Below are 20,822 nucleotides of genomic sequence, written 5' to 3' on the forward strand. Positions count from 1 at the left end.
ATCAAAAGCTTTTTCAGCATCAAGTCCTATTGCAACCAAAGGATCTGAGGTTTCTTGACCATGTATTAATATATTAGAGAAAATTCTTGTGTTATCTGAAGAGGATCTCCCATTCATAAAACCAGTTTGATCTGTGTGAATCAGTTTGGGTAAAAAATGTTGTATTCTCTCTGCAAGAATTTTGGCAAATATTTTGGCATCTAAGTTTATTAAAGATAATGGCCTATAATTTTGCACTAAACTGGGATCCTTATTAGGTTTCAGTAATACTATAATATTGGCTTCAGTGAAAGAGCCCTTGATGTTACCCGTTTCTATCATGTAGTTGAAATAATCACATAAAATTGGGGATAATATGGATTTGAACGCTGCATAAAATTCAATCGGTAATCCGTCTGGTCCAGGTGCCTTTTTTATCGCCATGCTTTGAATAGCAAGATTAATCTCATTAACTGTGATCTTTTTTGAGAACATCTCATTATCTTCTTCTGAAACAGTGGGATGATCTAATTTTTCTAAGAAATTGTAATTTAATGACTCAGCATCAATGTCTGAGGTATATAAATCTTTGTAGAAAGATTGGAATCTATTTGCTATGTTTATATTATTTGTTAAGGGGACATTGTTCTCATCTTTGATTAAAGAGATGATGTTTTTCTCTTTACGGGCTTTCAAATAATTGGCTAGAAGATGTCCAGCTTGATTGCCTTCATAGTTATATAATGCATTGTTTTTGAAAATATCCTTGCTAGCTTTAGTTCCTAATAGAGTATTATATTTGAGTTTGGATGCTTTAAGTTTTTCTAGTGTAAATAAATTGCTAGTATCACTTATATGTGCTAGTTCTAAAGATTTTATTGTATTTTCTAATTCCAATATTTCTTTGTTTAATTCTTTATTTTTAGAGGCTGTAAATGTTATTATTTTCTCTCTGATAAACGCCTTAAAAGCATCCCAAAAATTATACCAAGAGGTATGACTTGGCAAGTTAAAGCTAAGATATTCACACATCACATTAGAGATATTTTCTATAAAACTAGGATTAGTTAACAGTGTGGAATTAAATTTCCATCGAGGATTATATATTGATGTTTGGGTTATGTTGAGCTGTAGTGTAATATGTGCGTGATCAGATAATAAAATATTACCAATATCAGTTTTAAGGACGTCAGGAATCAAAGATGTCGATATTAAAAAGTAATCTATCCTGGAGTATGAATTATGGGGATTTGAATAAAAGGTATAATCCTGTTCTGTCATGTGTGTTACTCTCCATATATCACAAAGTTTAAATTGTGTTATTAAATCAAGAAGATTTTGTGTTGCTTTGGGTGGTTTATAATTATATTTAGATTTTCTATCAATAGAGGAATTTAATATGAGATTAAAGTCACCCCCTATAATATAAGGTGTGTCAACTACAGCTGCTAACATATCTGCTAGAGACAGAAAAAATTCAGGTGAATCTAAAGTTGGTGCGTAAATATTAACTAACGATATTATTTTGTTGCATATTTTTATATTAATGTTAGTCCATCTGCCCATGTTATCATTCTTATGGGAGAGTATAACTAAATCCTTATGTTTTTTTTATTAAAGTCATGACACCATTTTTGTTCCCAATTGCTGATGAAAAGATAGGAGGAAGGAAATTTTTTATGGAAATCTTATTAGCTTCAGTATCTGATAGGTGGGTTTCTTGTAGCATAATTATATCAGCGTTTAATTTGGTGATATAGTTCAGGATTTTTTTTTTCTTAATAGGATTTTTTAGACCCTTTACATTAAAAGAGATTATTTTAATTACCATAGAAATTATTTATGTAATATTCTCGACGACTTAGTCTGATGTAAACTCCTTGAGTTGTAAAGAAAGAGCGAGCAATATTTGATAATTGTGAGATAAAATAGTCTGAACATGTAATGATGCTAATCTTGTGCAAAAATAACAAGAATATAAGCACAAGTGTAATGAAAAAGGATGATAAGCACATATTAAGGTGAGAGAAAGAATGTTACACCTATGAGACTCCTACCATTTGAAAAAGAGCATATTAATATGTAAAATAGTAATATTGGCAGTAAATATGTCTTTTAATCATATCTGATATCAGAGATTGTAGATAGGTCTACAATCTAGCCTGCCCCAATTTGACTGCCCTACTCTGCTGTTAAGGATGAATTAGGCAGTAAAATACCATATAGCTGATCAGTACTGTATTTGTGTCTTATTGATAAAGTGTCATTAGCTCTGTATGTGATCTTAACAGCAAGAGTCATGTTAAACAAGAAGGCAAGTTGGTAAGAGATAACATCTAGCTCAGATGATTAGCAAACAATTCTAGTTCCATTCATATGGAGACAGAGCAGAAAAAGGATCGTTAAATAATAGTTTTCTACTTGCTGTTGCGTTGTAAATCATCTGAGTTAGTCACATTAAAGTTCTTTCTCTGAGGCTTAATAGCAATGTAGAGAGTGCAATAGAAAGTTAAACCACGTCTTTGAAGTTGTAATTGTTTTTGACAATTAGCAAAATCTTATATTTTAACAATTCACAGATAAGTTTGCACGCTATGTCATTTACTCAGCACAGAGAGAGGGAAAACTCCATTACCCATGCTGTTAAATTTGGTGAGATCTGTGATTATAATAGCAATAGTGTGATTTTTAGATCTAATATGGCAGCGCGGGAAAAAAAAAGAAGCCACCTAATGGCTGACTGTATAACACCACAAGCACTGTCCTCAAAGTGTAATTAAACCGCAAAAATAACATTCTAATATAGCATTACCTAGATCACATCTGATCTTAGACGAGTCCTAGGTTTGTTTTGTATTGCAAACATCTTAATACACAGTGTAGTCCCAGTTTTCCATATAACACATTGTTGAATTTGATAGGCGCTGCAGTGCTAGAAAACAGCTCGTTAGAAAAGATTTATAATATTATAAGCATTGCTATCAGAGGAAAGTGATTTTGACATCATAACACTTGTTCCTAATAACATGTAATATTCTCTGGCATGAGCACAAGCGCATGTTATTCAGGTTTAATGAGCACTGTATCTGTGTTAATATTAATATGAGTATGCTACCCTAAGCAATAGCGCGGGAATAAATACCAAAAAAAAAAAAAAGAAAAAAAATTATGATCTAAATAACACCATAAACTCTGTTAACAGGGTTTAAGTGAAACATTAAAGATAGCATATTAATACAGCATTACCTTATTCTCATCTAATTAGAAACATAGCATGTGCTTGTTTAGTATTGTGATCATTTAAATAAAGCGTAGTACAGTCTCAGTTCTTCAGATATCATGGCGATAGGTTTAACAAGCGCAGCTGTGCTAGAGAGCAGCGTGGTAGCAAAATGTTATACTATTATGTACACAGCAACCAGAAAATATGATTTTGGCAGCATAGAAAACTGTCCCTAATAGCGTGTATTCTTCACTGGCAAGGACATAAACACTAGACTATTCGGTTTTGGTGAGCGCTTTAGATGTGTTAATATCTGTATGAATTCATGCTTCTTCAAAGAATAGCGCGGGAAGAGAGAGAAGAAGAGTGCCGCCATGTTGTGGACTGCGTAGTCCTGCTTGCACTGCCATCTTAGATCGTTAAGTTAAAATAAACAATAAACCTGACATTACAACTTTTAAGCTTATGATAAATACATTTGACTTACAAATATATCGTCACTGAGTTGTGATTATATGTAAATTTTTTTCCAAGAACCATGTAAGCAACCTCAAAGAAAATTTAAACAGCAATGCTGTTCTATTAGGTATAGTATAACATTAAACTGAGATGAATAGTAGACAATTCCAACTACAAATAAATGAAGGCAGAGCGGAGATAGAGTTGTTAGATAACAACTTGTCAGGATACTCATCCAGGTAATTGGCCAGGTATTCAGCTTCTTTGTGTTACTCTCAAAGTGAAAGATTTAGTTTGAAACCTGACTCCAAGAAAAAGTAAATCTTGTAAACATCGTTAACAGGAGCTCTATTCATTTAAACTGATCTGAAGTGTGAGAAAATCAACTGGCCAACGGCTCTGACTCTGTTCACATGTAAGCAGGGGAGAAGGATTGAACTTGATTAACAACTTATCAAGATGCATCAATCTTGCTTGGGGATATTTCATCCAGGAAATTGGCCAGATCTTCAGCTTCTGTGAAATCCTTGGTTTTGTTATTGATCGTGACTCTCATACTTGCAGGATAAAAAATGCCAAATCTAGCATTTAACTCTTTCAGCTTGGGATGAAAGGCCAAGAGGGATTTTCTTTGCTTGATGGTGTTCTTGCTGAGGTCTGGAAGGAAATGCAAGGTCGATCCTTCATATTTTATAGGACCTTTGATTTTTGCTTGTTGCATTATCTCAGATACTTGATTATATCTGAGAACTTTGAGCACTACTTGCCTCGGGTATCTGTCATGAGGGCTCCGGTAAGTCGGCACTCTATGTGCTCTTTCAATTTCAAAGTCTTTATTGAATTTTATATTTAGTATTTCAGGTATGAATTTTTCCAGGAATGAAGACATATTAGTACCTTCAATTGTTTCAGGTAGACCAAGTATATGAATATTATTTCGTCTTGCTCTGTTATTACCATCTTCCAGTTCACGTTCTAATACAGTGATTCTCTTGTATTGACGCTGAAGTGTTTTGATGTTCTCTTCAGCTGCTTTAGCTTTGTTTTCAAGGATTTCGACTCTATTGTTGAATTTCAATAATTCCAATTTAAGGGTGGAAACATCCTCTTTAATTTCTGTGACATCGCCTTTGGTTTCACACATGAGTTCTTTTAAGCAGCGTATTTCTTCCAGTATAGCTGCTGCATTTTCATCAGAATCAGTGGCGGTATTCTTTTGTGGAGATGCAGGCTCTGTTCTGATCCTTTTACCTGCTTTATTTGAAGTCATCTTTTATAATCACACTATCAGTGTTGATTATTGTACAGTATTGAACAGAATAAGAAAGAAAAAATAGAGTTCCTTTTTCTTTTTTTATTTTCTTGAGTTATATTGACTTAGGTGGGAGCTCGGTTAACACACGTCCTTCTCACATGGTGCTCAGCAGCGCCCCCTCAAGTACAATTCTTGAGATAGAAAAGATGACTATTGGTCATAATAATATAAAGGAAAATAATTACTAGTCACATAAAATCAAATCATATTATTATGCTCATCTTTAGTCCACAATATGGAGGCATAACAAACTATGTATCAGGAAAACTTTACATTACTATTTAAGAGAAAGGTGGCTGAGAAGAGAATCGAGTGACTCAAATTCTAGGGCGTAGAAGTTGTTACAGGTCTTGGTTGTGGTACAAGTGAACCAGCTAAGTTAGATTCCAGGAAAGAGTTCAATTGTTTAGAATCACAAAATATATATTTAACAGAATTTAACTTTATAACGCATTTGCAAGGAAAATGTAACCAAAATAACATGCCCAATTGCACAGCTTTCGGGTGAAGTTTAAGAAATTCTTGTCTTTTCTTTTGTGTACCTTAGAGATATCAGGATACATTCTTATTTTGCAACCAAGGAAATTCTGTTCTCGATGAAGAAAATATTGCTTGAGTATCCAGTCTCTATCAGGTTGTAAAATAAATGTAACTTTGAGAGTTGCTGTTGTCAATCCCACCGTATCATCTTCTATCATTTGTGTTAAATTTATATCTAAAGTTTCTGCTGGTGTCTCTATTCTTCCTGCTCGGTCTGAATCTCTCTTCAAAAAAGGTGTTATATAAAATATCTTTGATATCGGAGGATACGACTGTTCAGGAATTCTCAATACCTCTGTTAGATATTTTTTTAAATGTAATAAGAGGTGAGATTGACAATTGTTTTGGAAAATTTATAAGCCTAAGAGTATTTGAGCGTTGGGAATTTTCCAGCATTTCAATCTTGGTTTGTAGGTAAAGATTCTCTTTAATCAAATTAATTTGTATCTGCTGGCAACTTTGTATAGCCTTAGAGTTACTTTCAGTATCTTTAATCAAAGTTACAATCTTTTGGTCCATTATAGGTATTTTTTCCGACAAGGAATTCATCTGTTGATTAACAAATGTGAGTTTCAAGGAAAGGGAAGTTTCTAGACAAACTAGGGCTTCCCATTAGATTCTAAAGTTATTACTTTTAGTTTCTGTGGTAGAAGAGACTTACTTGGTAAGTCACATTCAAAAGAATTCTTCGGTAGCAAGTTCTCATGTGCCACCTGATTTTCCCCAAAGACACTCTCCCCAGTTTCACCTGCTGTTTCCAATGCGGGGATTGTTGGCATCTCCATTCCGTAGCAGCGACTGCGCCAGGAAACCTCGTCGACAATCGAGCGTCCTGCGTTTCCTGGGTTGCTTCCGGGGTTACCGTCGGAATCAGGGGAGGATTACGTTTTTCGGGACTCAAAGATATCTCAGCTTCAAGCCGCGAGGATGAGAGACCTCTCTCCAAGCTCAGCGGCAGCGAAGTAGGAGTTCCTGCCATGGCACTCGACACCATGAAACAGTCCAGTGTTCCCAACGATGGCAGGGGTGGCACCGCAGTGCTAGTGCGTTGCCTGCCTCTTCTTTTGGGCATGTGCCTTATCAATTCTGATGTCTATCGTAAACATCTGTTATGGGTGAGAAAAATGCCTTTTCCACTGACAAGTAAGATTGAGAGAGGCACATAAATGGGTGCCTCCCAAACTTAGGGCTGCCCAGTTTGATACTGCCTTTGTCTTTGGAACTGCCCACATAATGAACTATGAGTTATTATACCAAGTCCTTGTTCAAGCTAACAATAATGTACAATAAAAGTGTGAAGGAAGACCTATTTAGCTGCTTACTGGGCTTAGTTTCCCAGATCACCCCGCCACCCTTTTAAAAATTGACGTTAAGTTCATCACCTTCCAATCTTCAGGTACTATGGATGATTTTAATGACAGGTCACACAGATCACTAACAGCAGATCAGCAATTACACGTTTAAGTTCTTTCAGTACTCTGGGGTGTATACCATCTTGTCAAGGTGATTTACTCCTCTTTAATTTGTCAATTTGGCTCAGTACATCCCCAACCTGAAAACCCTGACTGGCTGGGTGGCCACCAAGGACTGGGTTGAAAACCTCTGTATAATGTGAACCATTCTGATATATTTCAAGAAAAAATGTCAGGAAGTATTTTTTCACAGAGTGAGTGGTGGATACTTGGAATGCCCTTCCATGGTAGGTGGTCGAGATGAAAACGGTAACAGAATTCAAAAATGTGTGGGATAAACATAAAGGAATCCTGTTCAGAAGGAATGGATCCTTAGAAGCTTAGTGGTGATTGAGTGGCAGCACCGATGGTTGGGAGGCGGGGCAAGTACTGGGAAGACTTCTACGGTCTATGCCCCAAAAATGGCAAGGATAAATCAAGGTCAGGTATACATATAAAGTAGCACATATGAGTTTATCTTGTTGGGCAGACTGGATGGACCGTATAGTGAGGATACATACCTGTAGCAGGTATTCTCCGAGGACAGCAGGCTGATTGTTCTCACGATTGGGTTGACGTTCGCGGCGGCCCAGGAAACCGGCAAAATTTTGCAAGCAAAATAAAAATCTTTCGAGAACACTTCGGCACGCAGGCAGAGCACATCGCGCATATGCAAACGGTTTCCCGCCCACGGCACAAGCGTGTCATCCTCAGTTTAATAAAAAGCAAAACAGAAAAGTAGAACTCCAAAGGGGAGGAGGGTGGGCTTGTGAGAACAATCAGCCTGCTGTCCTCGGAGAATATCTGCTACAGGTATGTATCCTCACTTTCTCCAAGGACAAGCAGGCTGCTTGTTCTCATGATTGGGGTATCCCTAGCACCCAGGCTCACTCAAAACAATGAAAAAAGGTCAGTTGGGCCTTCCAACAGCGAGGACATAACATAGATTGACCTGAAAAGAAACACAACTAAGTGAGAGTGCAGCTTGGAACAGAAGAGAAATGGGCCTAGAAGGGTGGAGTTGGATTCTAAACCCCAAACAGATTCTGCAGCACTGACTGCCCAAAGTGACTGTTGCGTCGGGTATCCTGCTGAAGACAGTAGTGAGATGTGAATGTGTAGACAGATGACCACATTGCAGTCTTGCAAATCTCTTCAATAGAAGCTGACTTCAAGTGAGCCACTGACACAGCCATGGCTCTGACATTATTAGCCTTGACATGGTCCTCTAGAGTCAGCCCAGCTTGGGCATAAGTAAAAGATATGCAATCCGCTAGCCAATTAGAGATTGTGCGTTTTCCGACGGCAACTCCCCTCCTGTTGGGATCAAAAGAAACAAACAACTGGGCGGACTGTCTATAGGGCTTTGTTCACTCCACGTAAAAGGCCAATGCTCTCTTACAATCCAAGGTGGCAACTTGTCTTCACCAGGGCGGGTATGTGGACGGGAAAAAATGTTGGCAAGACAATTGACTGGTTCAGATGTAACTCCGACACCACCTTCGGCAAGAACTTAGGGTGAGTGCGGAGGACTACTCTGTTATGATGAAACTTGATATAAGGTGCATGTACTACTAGGGCCTGAAGCTCACTGACCCTACGAACTGAAGTAACAGCCACCAAGAAAATGACCTTCCAGGTCAAGTACTTCAGATGGTAGGAATTCAGTGGCTCAAAAGGAGCTCTCATCAACTGGGTGAGAACGACATTGTGATCCCATGACACTGGTGGAGGTTGACGGGGCTTTGAGAAAAGCAAACCTCTCATGAAGCGAACAACTAAAGGCTGTCCAGAGATAGGCTTACCCTCTACATGTTGATGATAAGCACTAATTGCACTAAGGTGAACTCTTACGGAGTTGGTCTTGAGACCAGACTCTGATAAGTGTAGAAGGTATTCAAGCAGGGTCCGTGTAGGACAAGAAAAAGGATCTAGGGCCTTGCTGTCACACCAGACGGCAAACCTCCTCCATTTGAAAGAACAACACCTTTTCGTGGAATCTTTCCTGGAAGCAAGACTCGGGAGACACCCTCTGAAAGACCTAAAGAGGCAACTTTAAGCTCTCAACATCCAGGCCGTGAGAGCCAGAGACTGGAGATTGGGATGTAGAAGCGACCCCTCGTTCTGGGTGATGAGGGTCGGAAAACACTCCAATCTCCAAGGTTCTTCGGAGGACAAATCCAGAAGAAGAGGGAACCAGATCTGACGAGGCCAGAAGGAAGCAATCAGGATCATTGTTCCTTGGTCTTGCTTGAGTTTCAGCAAAGTCTTCCCTACTAGAGGTATGGGAGGATACGCATACAGAAGGCCTGTCCCCCAATGCAGGAGAAAGGCATCTGATGCTAGTCTGTCATGGGCCTGAAGTCTGGAACAGAATTGAGGGACTTTGTGATTGATCTGAGTAGTAAAAAGATCCACCGAGGGGGTGCCCCATGCTCGGAAGATCTTGTGGACAATCGTGAGGTTGCATGACCCTGCTCAACCTGTCGGCCAGACTGTTTACGCCTGCCAGATATGTGGCTTAGAGAAACATGCTGTAATGGCGCGCCCAAAGCCACACCCGGATGGCTTCCTGACAGAGAGGGCGAGATCCGGTGCCCCCTGCTTGTTGGTGTAATACAAAGCAACCTGATTGTCTGAATCAGAATGATTTGGTTGGACAGCCGCTCTGAAAGCCTTGAGAGAGTTCCAGATCGCTCGTAATTCCAGGAGGTTGATCTGAAGACCCCTTTCCGGAAAAGACCATGCTCCTTGAGTGTGAAGCCTATCTACTACTACTACTACTACTACTACTACTACTACTACTACTACTTAGCATTTCTATAGCGCTACAAGGCGTACGCAGCGCTGCACAAACATAGAAGAAAGACAGTCCCTGCTGAAAGAGCTTACAATCTAATAGACAAAAAAAATAAATAAATAAAGTAAGCAAATCAAATCAATTAATGTGAACGAGAAGGAAGAGAGGAGGGATGCATCCGTCATCAGCACTTTTTGTGGCTGAGGAATTTGGAATGGACGTCCCAAGGTGAAATTGGATCAAATGGTCCACCACTGAAGAGAACTGCAAAAGTCAGTTGAGAGATGGACCACATCCTCTACATCCCCTGTGGCCGGGCACCACTGGGAAGCTGGGTCCATTGAGCTGTTCTCAGATGTAGGCGTGCCATGGGAGTTACATGAACTGTGGAAGCCATGTATCCTAAGATTCTCAACATCTGCCGAGCTGTGATCTGTTGAGACGCTCGAGCCATGGACAAGAGGGCTAAGAGATTGTCTGCCCTTGCCTGGGGAAGATAAGCTCGAGACGTCCGTGTGTCCAACAGAGCTCCAATTTTTGTAGCGGGACGAGATGAGACTTGGGATAATTGATCACGAACCCCAGTAGCACTAGCACTCGAATAGTCATCCGCATGGACTGTAGAGCGCCTGCCTCCGAGGTGCTCTTCACCAGCCAATTGCTGAGATAAGGGAACACATGCACTCCCAATCTGTGTAGCGATGCTGCGACAACAGCCAGGCACTTTGTGAAAACCCTGGGCACAGATGCGAGGCCAAAGGGCAGTACACAGTACTGAGTTCCCAACCGAAATAGAAGATATTTCCTGTGAGCTGGGAGTATCGAGATGTGGGTATAGGCATCCTTTAAGTCCAGAGAGCATAGCCAATCGTTTTCCTGAATCATGGGAAGAAGGGTGCCCAGGAAAACCATCCTGAACTTTTCTCAAACTAGGAATTTGTTCAGGGCCCTTAGGTCTAGGATGAGACGCATCCCCCATTTTCTTTTGCACAATGAAGTACCTGGAATAGAATCCCAGCCCTTCTTCCCCTGGAGGAACAGGTTCGACCGCATTGGCCTTTAGAAGGATGGAGAGTTCCTCTGCAAATACCTGCTTGTGCTGGGAGCTGTAAGAATGAACTCCCGGTGGGCAATTTGGAGGCTTGGATTCCAGATTGAGAGTGTATCCTAACTGGACTATTTGAAGAACACAACGGTCGGAGGTTATGAGAGGTCACCTTTGGTGAAAAAATATTAACCTCCCCTAACCGGTAAGTCATCCGGAACTGACACTTTCACTGTGGCTATGCTGCACTGGAGCCAGTCAAAAGCCTGTCCCTTGCTTTTGCTGGGGAGCCGAAGAGGCCTTAGCCGCACGCTTGTTGATGAGAATGAGCGCGCTGGGACTGAGCCTGGGTAGGCTGCCGAGAAGCAGGAGTGTACCTACGCCTGTTATAGGAATAGGAAGCACTCCTCTTCCCTCCAAAAAACCTCCTGGATGAGGAGCGGCCTGATACGTTTTCCTCCCAAAAGAATCCAAGGTCCTAGACTCTCTGCCTGGGGGCGCCGAGGCATAGTCCCTAGTATTCTTGGCTCTCTTGAGAGCAGAATCCACCACCATGGAATCGTGAGGTACATGAAACTTCACCTTAACCGGCTCTCCGTGGACTGTGTATTGGGACTCAGCTTTTTTGGCGACCACTAGATTAGAGAGAGGGAACGACCAGTTTCGCATAAGAACTTCCCTGAGTGTGTTATGCAAAGGAGCTGTTGCAACCTCAGTAGATGGAGAAGGATAATCCAAGACCTCGAGCATCTCGGCCCTGGGCTCATCCACAACCTCCATAGGGAAGGGACTATCCTTAGACATTTCCAGAACAAAGGAGGAAAAAGAAAGACTCAGGCGGAGACATCCTTCTCTCAATGGGCGGCGTAGGATCAGAGGGGACCCCATAGGACTCTTCTTCAGAAAAGTACCTGGGATCTTCTGCATCCTCCCACGAATGCTCATCCCTGGTATCGGACAAAAGCTCTCTAAGAGCAGCCCGAACCAAGCCTGTCTCGATGTCGAGGAACGACGACCTTGAGGGTGATGTTGAGAAGTCGACCCCTGCTTGGACTGCGGCAAAACTTCCTCCGCCGACGTCGAAGAAGAGTCGACCAGGGTGGCAGCTGATGCCTCAAGTGGCACCGAAGTTGGCGACCTCACCACAGGCGAAGGACCAGATGCCGCTTCAAAAGACAGTGCAGAAGGCGCAAGCACCCCTAGCACTGAAGACTGGCGCAGCAATCCCTCCAGGAGTTCTGGAAGAACGGCCCTGATACGCTCGTCGAGAGCCTCCATCGGAAAAGGCTGTGGGGCCGGTGGCAGAATCTGTGGGGACTCGAGAGCCGGTACCAGGCTGCCAGAAGACCGATGCATCGGCACCTCCTGTATAGAGGGTGAGCGGTCCTCTCAGCGCCGACGCTTCTTGGGTGCTCAATCTCTCGGCTCCCCGGAGCTCTCGGTCCCGCACATAGAAGATCGATGACTGTGCTTCTTAGCCTTCGCTCGACGCCTGTCATCGAGAATCCTCAGTACCAAAGAAGAGGACATGGACTCCTCACGCCTCTTTGGGGCTGGGTCCGATGAAGGCCGGTCCCGGGGGGGGGGGGGGGGGGGGCTGCATAGCAGTAGGCCTCGAAACAGGTGGAGACCCACTCGATGCCTCGCTACTCCCAGCGCGATGTGGTTGTTCGGCAGCCATTACCTGTGCTCTCGAAGTCGATGTTTCCCTCAACGTCAACGACCTCGGTACCGATGCCGAAGAACCAGACCAATCCGCAAAAAGGTTTTCTCATTGAGCCTCCCGAGACACTTGGGTCCGTTTTTTCATCAAAGGACACAACTTACAAGCAGCTGGTAGATGATTGGGCCCAAGGCACTGGAGACACCATGCGTGAGGGTCAGTACCTGAGATGGTCCGGCTGCATCGAGTACAACACTTGAAGCCGCTGGGTGTCCTCGATGACATGGACGGAAAAACAGCAGCTGCGAAATTAAAGGACGCAATTGTGCCAATCAAAAGGGCACAAAAAGGGAAAATAAGAGACGGCTGCGGCGAAAAGAAAAGAAAACAAACTTTGTGAGAAAAACTAATGAAATAAGGAAACTACTCTAGAAACAAAATTTTTTTTTTTTTTTACTTTGTTGAAACGAACAAAAAGAAGCGGTAACTAACAAGGCCGAGGTGACTTTGTCTGAGGAACACATCGAAAACCGTGCCACCTCAGATGCGGAAAAAAAGGAAACTGAGGATGACATGCTGAATGCCGCAGGCAGGAGGCCGTTCGGGCATGCGCGGTGCGCTCTGCCCGCATGTCGGAGAGTTCTCGAACGATTTTTATTTTGCTTGCAAAATTTTGCCAGTTTCCTGGGCCGCCGCGGACATCAACCCAATCGTGAGAACAAGCAGCTTGCTTGTCCTTGGAGAAATATCTTTATCTGCCGTCATCTACTATGTTAATATGTATTTAATGAAGGGCGGTATACCAAATGTTCTTAAAAAAAAATTTAAAAACTAAATTTAGGAGCTAAAAAGACACTAAGAGGCATATTTTCAAAGCACTTTGGGAGGCTAAGTTCCATAGGTTTCTATGGAACTTTGGGAGGCTAAGTGCTTTGAAAATATGCCTCTAAGTGAGCTGTAGGTGAGCAGTTGGCGCCATCTGATTAAAACCTGCTTGTCGTTGGAAGATTATCTGCTCCTTGGCTGTTTCTACACCACTCAACCTTACAATCTCGTAGTGTTAAGAAATCTTAGCAGGAAGAAACAGGTCAAAGCTATTCTATGGTAAATGGAATGTCTAAATTCACTGAATGCTACTTACCACAACACCAAACTGCTCTGCTTCTGCAAGGTCATTGTATTCATCCTTAAGTTCTGCTACCATCTTTAGCTGCTCAGGTTCTGGCATCTGCTTAATCAGGTTCTGAAAAAAAGAAATCAGTGGTTGAAAAGGGAACACAGGCAAAAAGTAATTTTGCGTAACAAGAGATGAAAAGTTCCAACCGGGCTGGCTCAAAAGGTTGTGGAACCCTGAACCAACTTTTGATTTTGCGCCCCCTCACCTGTCACATCCCCTATCACAGCAATTTTCACAATTCCTCCCTCGCTCCACCCCCAAACAGCAACTTCCACAATTCCATCTCCCCCCAGGTTATCTCTTTCTCCCTCCCTCCCTCCTCCACAGCCACCTGAGGTTCTGTCTTCCTCTCCCCCCCTCCCCCCTTTAGCCACCAGAGGTTCCCCTCTTCCTCTCCCCCCCCCCCCCCGGCAACCCGCAGTTCTCTTAACTCACCCCACTGCTACCCGCATGTGGTCTGGCATCTCTGCCCCCCAGACTGCTGGCGGCTCTCTCTTCCCTCCCCTTCCCACCCAGTTTTACCTTTTTCCATTTTCAGTAAAATCTTCGGCCCTGCAGCCTTGGCAGTGGTACTGAAAAGCTGTCTGTGGCCTGCACCAGGCCTTCCCTCTGACCTGATCCAAACAGGAAGTTGCATCAGAAGGCCATAGGGTTGGGACGAGTCAGACGGAAGGCCTGGTGCAGGTCGCAGGCAGCTTTTTAGTACCGCTGGCGGGGTGGCAGGGCCGAAGATGGAAAAAGGTAAAACCAGGTGGGAAGGGGAGTGAAGAGAGAGCCACCAGTGGTCATTGGGGGGGGGGGGGGGGGGGGGGAAGATGCCGGATCACATGTGGACATGCGGGCGGGAAGGGAGGCAAATTGTCAAGCATAATTAATTTTTTTTAAATCGCAATTAATAATTAACGAGTTACTCATGGCTAAGCTTAACCTAGGGGCCGGTGACTTCACAAACTTGGGCACTTGGCACCCCTTTAGCGCCGGCGCCCTGGACCACAGCCTCACCTGGTCCACAGGTTAAGCCGGCCCCAAGTACCAACTGACTTGCCCTAGTGATTTAGTTACAAAGGGTAGAAAAATATTTTGAAAAGTTGGTCTTCAATCACTATCTAACTGATGAACCATCTGAGGTCCTCTCAGCTACCCCTCCTGAGAGTCCAACATTAAGCTGGATAAAACTGGGCTCAATTTGTCTTTTAGCTGCTTGTGTGCTGATGTGAAAGTACCAAAAGGGGGAAAAAGTTCCCTATGAAAAATAAAAGAAAACAAAAGTAGGGAGGACCTACCAAAAGGTGAAAAAAGGAAACCCGAGTCAAAGAATGACAAATGTCACATAACACAGTGATGGCAGATAAAAGATCTGAACAGTCCATCCAGTCTGCCCAACAGTCACACTCATGATTAATTAACGATTAAATCAGCAATGACCGGGATATTACATACTTGATCATGATCTTTCTTTGGTGTTTCTGGAAATTTCACCCAGCTCTGTCCTTATGTTCCAACTACTGGAGTTGCCAACAAAGCCCACTCCAGCCTCTCCATCTATTTGCGGGATACAGAATATAAAAGTCTGCCCAGCACTGTCCTCGATTCCGGCTACTGAAATTACTGTTGAAGCCCTTTCCAGCTACTGAAATTACTGTTGAAGCCCTTTCCAGTCCATTCTAAACTGGATAGCCATATACAGAACACAGACCTATAAAGTCTGACTTGCACTGGCCTTATTTCTTCACAGCTGGAGTCGCCATCCAAGCGTCACCTCAGATTTCCACACACCTGCAGACATTTAAGGGTTTTTAAAAATTTTTATTTATTTATACATTTCCTTTAATTTAACAAGTTATTACACAAAGTGATGCATTTGGGTAAGAGGAACCTGAATTAAAGCTATGTCATGCAAGGTTCCGCGTTAGGAGTTACGGACCTAGAAAAGGATCTGGGAGTAATCATTGATAAGACGTTAAAAACATCTGCCCAGTGTGCTGCGGCGGCTAAGAAAGTGCACAGAATGTTGAGTATTATTAGGAAAGGGATGGAAAACAAACACGAGGATGTTATAATGCCGTTGTATCGCTCCATGGTGCGACCGCACCTCGAGTACTGTGTCCAATTCTGGTTGCCGCATCTCAAAAAAGATATAAAGGAATTAGGAAAGGTGCAGAGAAGGGCGAAGAAAATGATAAAGGGAATGGAATGGCTTCCCTATGAGGAAAGGCTAAGAAGGTTAGGGCTCTTCAGCTTGGCGAAAAGGCGGCTGAGGGGTGATATGATAGAAGTCTACAAGATAATGAGCAGAGTAGAGCGGACAGATGGGAAGCAATTGTTTACACTTTCAAACAGCAACAAAACCAGGGGACACAAGATGAAGCTAGAATATGGTAGATTTAAAACAAATAGGAGAAAGTTTTTCTTTACTCAGCGTGTAGTTAGACTCTGGAACTCATTGCCAGAGAATTTAGTGACAGCAGCCGGCCTTACGGAATTTAAAGGGGGTTTGGACAGATTCCTGAGGGAAAAGTCCATTGAACATTATTAAATTTTTTTTTTTTGGGGGGGGGGGGGGTGCCTAGTTTTGCCGCTGTTGGAGACAGGATACTGGGCTTGATGGACCCTTGGTCTTTCCCAGTATGGCGGTGCTTAAGTACACTTGACAAGTAATACAGATGGGTAAATAATTTTAAGAACAAAGTTATTATGGTAAAGGTTACTCTTCTTTAGACCACAAAAATTGAGAGGGCTAGTCTTTAAAGAATTATATACTGAAGAAAAATAATATCTAAATAAATAATGCAATAGCACGTATCCTATCCCAATAAATAATTATAATCATCTAGTTGGATATTGACGGCTTACATATTCTTTTCAAATTTAAAAAAGCTTTCACCTGTTCCGGTTGTTAGAAAATATATTTTAAACCTAGGTATTTAATAACACACTTGCATGGGTAATTGAGGTAAAAGGTGCCCCCCAAAGCTAATGTTTCAGTTCTCATAGAAAGAAATAGTTTTCTCCTTTCTTGTGTCTGTTTAGTAATGTCCGGATACATCCAAACTTTTACCCCCGAAACAGGGATTGTAGTTTCTTAAAGTAGATTCGTTTTACTGCTTCTAAATCTTGTCCTATATAATAAAGCTCACCTCCAACGTTCTGAGGCTGCCTGGTGGTTTCCGCTGGAGCCTGAGGTGGTGTCCCTCATGTAGTAGATAATTGTGACGTCAGGAAGAGGGGAGGAGCCGCGAGTGTCCAATGTGGAGGTGGAGGAGTAGGGAAACGTCACGGAGAGGGGAGGAGCCGCCAACCGCCCCCCAAAAAATGCCAGCGACATCCCTCTCCTCTCCCTAACCGCTGCCGCCCTCCCAAAACTCCCCCCAGCTGACTAAACAACCGCTGCCCCTTGGAGCCTCAGTTGTGCCTGCCTGCCGAATTAGCGGGCACGGAGCAGCTGAAATAAGAAGAGTGGGAGCTGCTTCAGCGTTCACGGAGCAGCTGAAACAAGAAGAGCGGGAGCCCAAATAAGAAGACACTGACAGCTGCAGTAAAAACGAAGACCCACAGGCGCCTGCCACTGAGAGCAGAACAGCAGTACCGAAAAAAGATAACACAGCAAAAAAAAAACAAAAAAAAACCACACACACACTGAGAGGAGACGGATGGGAAAAGGGGAAATTGAATGACAGCAGAACGGCAGTGGTGAAAAAAGGCAACCCAGCAAAAAAACAAACACACACACACACACTGAGGATGAGGAAACAGATGAGAAAAGGGGGAATAACATGGAAGGGAGCGCCCACACACTCTGCATGAATGCTGGGATGGGGACAGAGGAAGAGAAAAATGGAAAACCAGATTGGGAATTGGGGGGAACAGCAGTTATTGGTTGGGAGGATAGAGATGGGGACTTGGACATTGGGTGAAGAGGCTGAGCAGGTACTGGATGATCCACTAAGGATTGAGGGACCTTATAGTGGGAAAGGGGAAACACTGTCTCTCACATACACACACACACAGTCTGTCAGACACACTCTCTCTCTCTGACACACAAACACTCGCTTTTTCTATCTCACCCACACACACACTATGACTGTCAGACACACACTCTCTCTCTCTGACACACAAACACTCTCTTTTTGAGGCTCACCCACACACACACATACACTCTGTCAGACACACACACACTCTCTCTCTCTATGACACACAAACACTCTTTTCCTGGCTCACCGACACACAAACACACTCTGTCTCTCAGACATTCTCTCTCTCTTTCTCTCTCTGACACACAAACACTCTCTTTTTCTGTCTCACCCACACACATACTCTCTGACTGTCAGACACTCACTCTCTCTCTGACACACAAAAAAAAACCTTGCTAGCGGGCCTTTTTTACTAGTTGGAATATAAATGAAACAATAAGCGTTGTCCTTTCCGAGTCAGCATTCAAAGTTGTTTCTAGGATTTCAGAGATATTTAATTCTTCTTCTCTATTTTCACGAGGTATAGCTTCCAGGGGATTTTCCACACATTTTTTTTGTTTGTATGTAATATATTTTATTACATTATTAAAGGAGGTATAGTTTCTGGGGTAAAGTTTAATACTTCTTGAAGGTATGTTTTAAAGGCATTAAGTGGATTAATCCCCATTGCTTTAGGAAAATTCAAGAACCGCAAGTTCAGCCTTCGATTATAATTCTCTAACTGTTCAAGTCTATGTTGAGTTGACGAATTATCTTTTATTACCACGGATAAAAGTTCTTGTAATTGAGAAATATCTTGTTTAAGGCAGGGGCGTATCTGCGTGGGGCCTCAGGGGCCTGGGCCCCCGCAGATTTTGCCCTGGACCCCCCTACCGCCATCAACTCTCCCCCGCTGCCGTTCTTACTTTTGCTGGCGAGGGACCCCAACCCCCGCCAGCCGAGGTGTGCTTCCACCTGCCGCTGCCGTAAAAACATCTTCTTCAGCCGGCGGGGGACCCCAAACCCCCGCCAGCCGCCCCGCGGTGTTTGAAATTCATCTTCGGCCTCCGTGGCCGTGCTGCTGTGATAGGCGCTGTTGAAATCCACTTCGGAGTCTGACGTCGCTGTGCTGCGACGTCAGACTCCGAAGTGGATTTCAACAGCGCCTATCACAGCAGCACGGCCACGGAGGCCGAAGATGAATTTCAAACACCGCGGGGCGGCTGGCGGGGGTTTGGGGTCCCCCACCGGCTGAAGAAGATGTTTTTACGGCAGCGGCAGGTGGAAGCAGACCTCGGCTGGCGGGGGTTGGGGTCCCCCGCCAGCAAAAGTAAGAACGGCAGCGGGGGAGGGTTGGCGGCGGGAGGGGGGTGGAGAGAGTCACATTGGTGGCGGTGGGGGGGGGCGGCGGCGGGGGGGGGGGGGGGCTAAAATGTGCCCCCTCCCTCTGGCTCTGGCCCCCCCTACCGCCGGAGTCCAGATACGCCCCTGGTTTAAGGGCATTTAATTGTTCAGTTGTTTCTTGTTTAGTAGTGTTAAAGAAAGTAGTAAGATTATCAACCGTACTCACAAGCTCCGTTATTTCTTTAGCAGATCTGGCAACCGTCATGTCCGCTGGAGAGCTTCCCATATGCTCTCCAGAATCACCACCACTGGTTTCTGTGGTTGAGCCAAACGCTCAGCCTGAGAATTTCCAAATTCCAGGCCTCCTTTAAAACTCGTCTCACTCGGTCCTCGATCTAGGGCCCCACCTTCACCGACTTCCGAGTCAGGCGGGACCCGTCTAAGGAGAAGGTCTTCAGGGAGTGGCGGCGGATGATTCTCCAGAGGGGAGAGTGACACTTCAAGCCCCAAATCTCCCAGGGCCTCTTCCCCCATGGAAACAGCAGGGCCCCTCTCGGTCGATGGGATAGGTGGCCTTGTGGCGAACCGCTCTATCGTTTGTTGGTGCGGGGAGGACATCCTAGCAGTCGAGGCAGCTGCTTTGACTATCCCCTTTCGTTTTGTATGGGGCATAGCGAGAAAAAAAGAGGAAATTTGTTTAATAAACTTCAGTCAAGCTCAGCCAGCGAACCTCAGCATGCCGCCATCTTGACACGCACCCCAGGTTTTTTTTTTAACACCATCTATTTTCTACATCCTGTGTGTTCATCCCACACCTATTAGAATACCATCACCGCTTTTGACTTTAACATCTCCCTCGGGAAGGCATACCAAGCATCAACCACCCACTCCGTGAAAAATTTCATGACATTATCTACCATCCCGCAACCTCAGCTCATGTCCTCTAGTTTTACCACTTCTCCTACTCTGGAAAAGATTTGTTCATATAGTAATACCTTTCAAATATTTAAACGTTTGTATCATATCTCCCCTGTCCCTTAGGAAACTGGAAGACTGGGCATCCAAATGGCAGATGAAATTTAATGTAGACAAATGCAAAGTGATGTACATTGGGAAGAATAATCTAAATCATAGTTATCTGATGCTAGGGTCCACTTTAGAAAAAGACCTCAATTTCATTGTAGACAATATGCTGAAATCTGCCCAGGTGTGGTGGCAACCAAAAAAGCAAACAGGATGCTAGGAATTATTAGGAGAGGGATTCAAAATAAGACCGAAAATATTATAATGCCTCTGCATGGCTCCATGGTGCAACTTTACCTTGAGTATCACATTCAATTCTGGTTGTCGTATGTGAAAAAAAGATACAGCTGAATTAGAAAAGGTTCAAAGAAGAGCGACCAAAAAGATAGAGGGTACGGAACTGTTTCCATATAAGGAAAGGTTAAAGACATTATCAGCTTGGAAAAGAGATGGTTGAAGGGGGATATGATTGAAGGTCTACAAAATTCTGAGTGGTATAGAGCAGGTGGAGGTGAATCAATTTTTCAATCATTCAAAAAGTACAAAGACCAGGGGACACTCAATGAAATTACTACTACTACTTAACATTTCTAAAGCGCTACTAGGGTTACGCAGCGCTGTACAATTCAACATGGAAGGACAGTCCCTGCTCGAAGAGCTTACAATCTAAAAAGACAAATGTACAGTTAATCAGATAGGTCAAACAGATTGGGGCAACCTATATGTTCAAAAGGTTAGGTTCCGAATGCAGCATTGAAGAGGTGAGCTTTAAGCAAGGATTTGAAGATGGGTAGGGAGGGGGCTTGGCGTAGGGATTCAGGAAGACTGTTCCAGGCATAGGGTGAGGCAAGGC

General features: G+C 43.5%; 1 protein-coding gene across 2 annotated transcripts in view; it reads right to left on the minus strand.

The window, feature by feature from the left end:
* The window catches only part of DIAPH1 (diaphanous related formin 1), a 676,165-nt gene that overhangs the window by 191,634 nt on the left and 463,709 nt on the right, over positions 1 to 20,822 (minus strand). For both annotated transcript variants that reach the window (XM_030213536.1, XM_030213537.1), the window contains one exon: positions 13,617 to 13,718. In XM_030213536.1, coding sequence (XP_030069396.1) covers positions 13,617 to 13,718 — 102 coding nt within the window. The remainder of the gene's footprint in view (positions 1 to 13,616; positions 13,719 to 20,822) is intronic.

The sequence above is a fragment of the Microcaecilia unicolor genome, chromosome 8 (assembly GCF_901765095.1).
Source record: "Microcaecilia unicolor chromosome 8, aMicUni1.1, whole genome shotgun sequence".
NCBI lineage: Eukaryota > Metazoa > Chordata > Amphibia > Gymnophiona > Siphonopidae > Microcaecilia > Microcaecilia unicolor.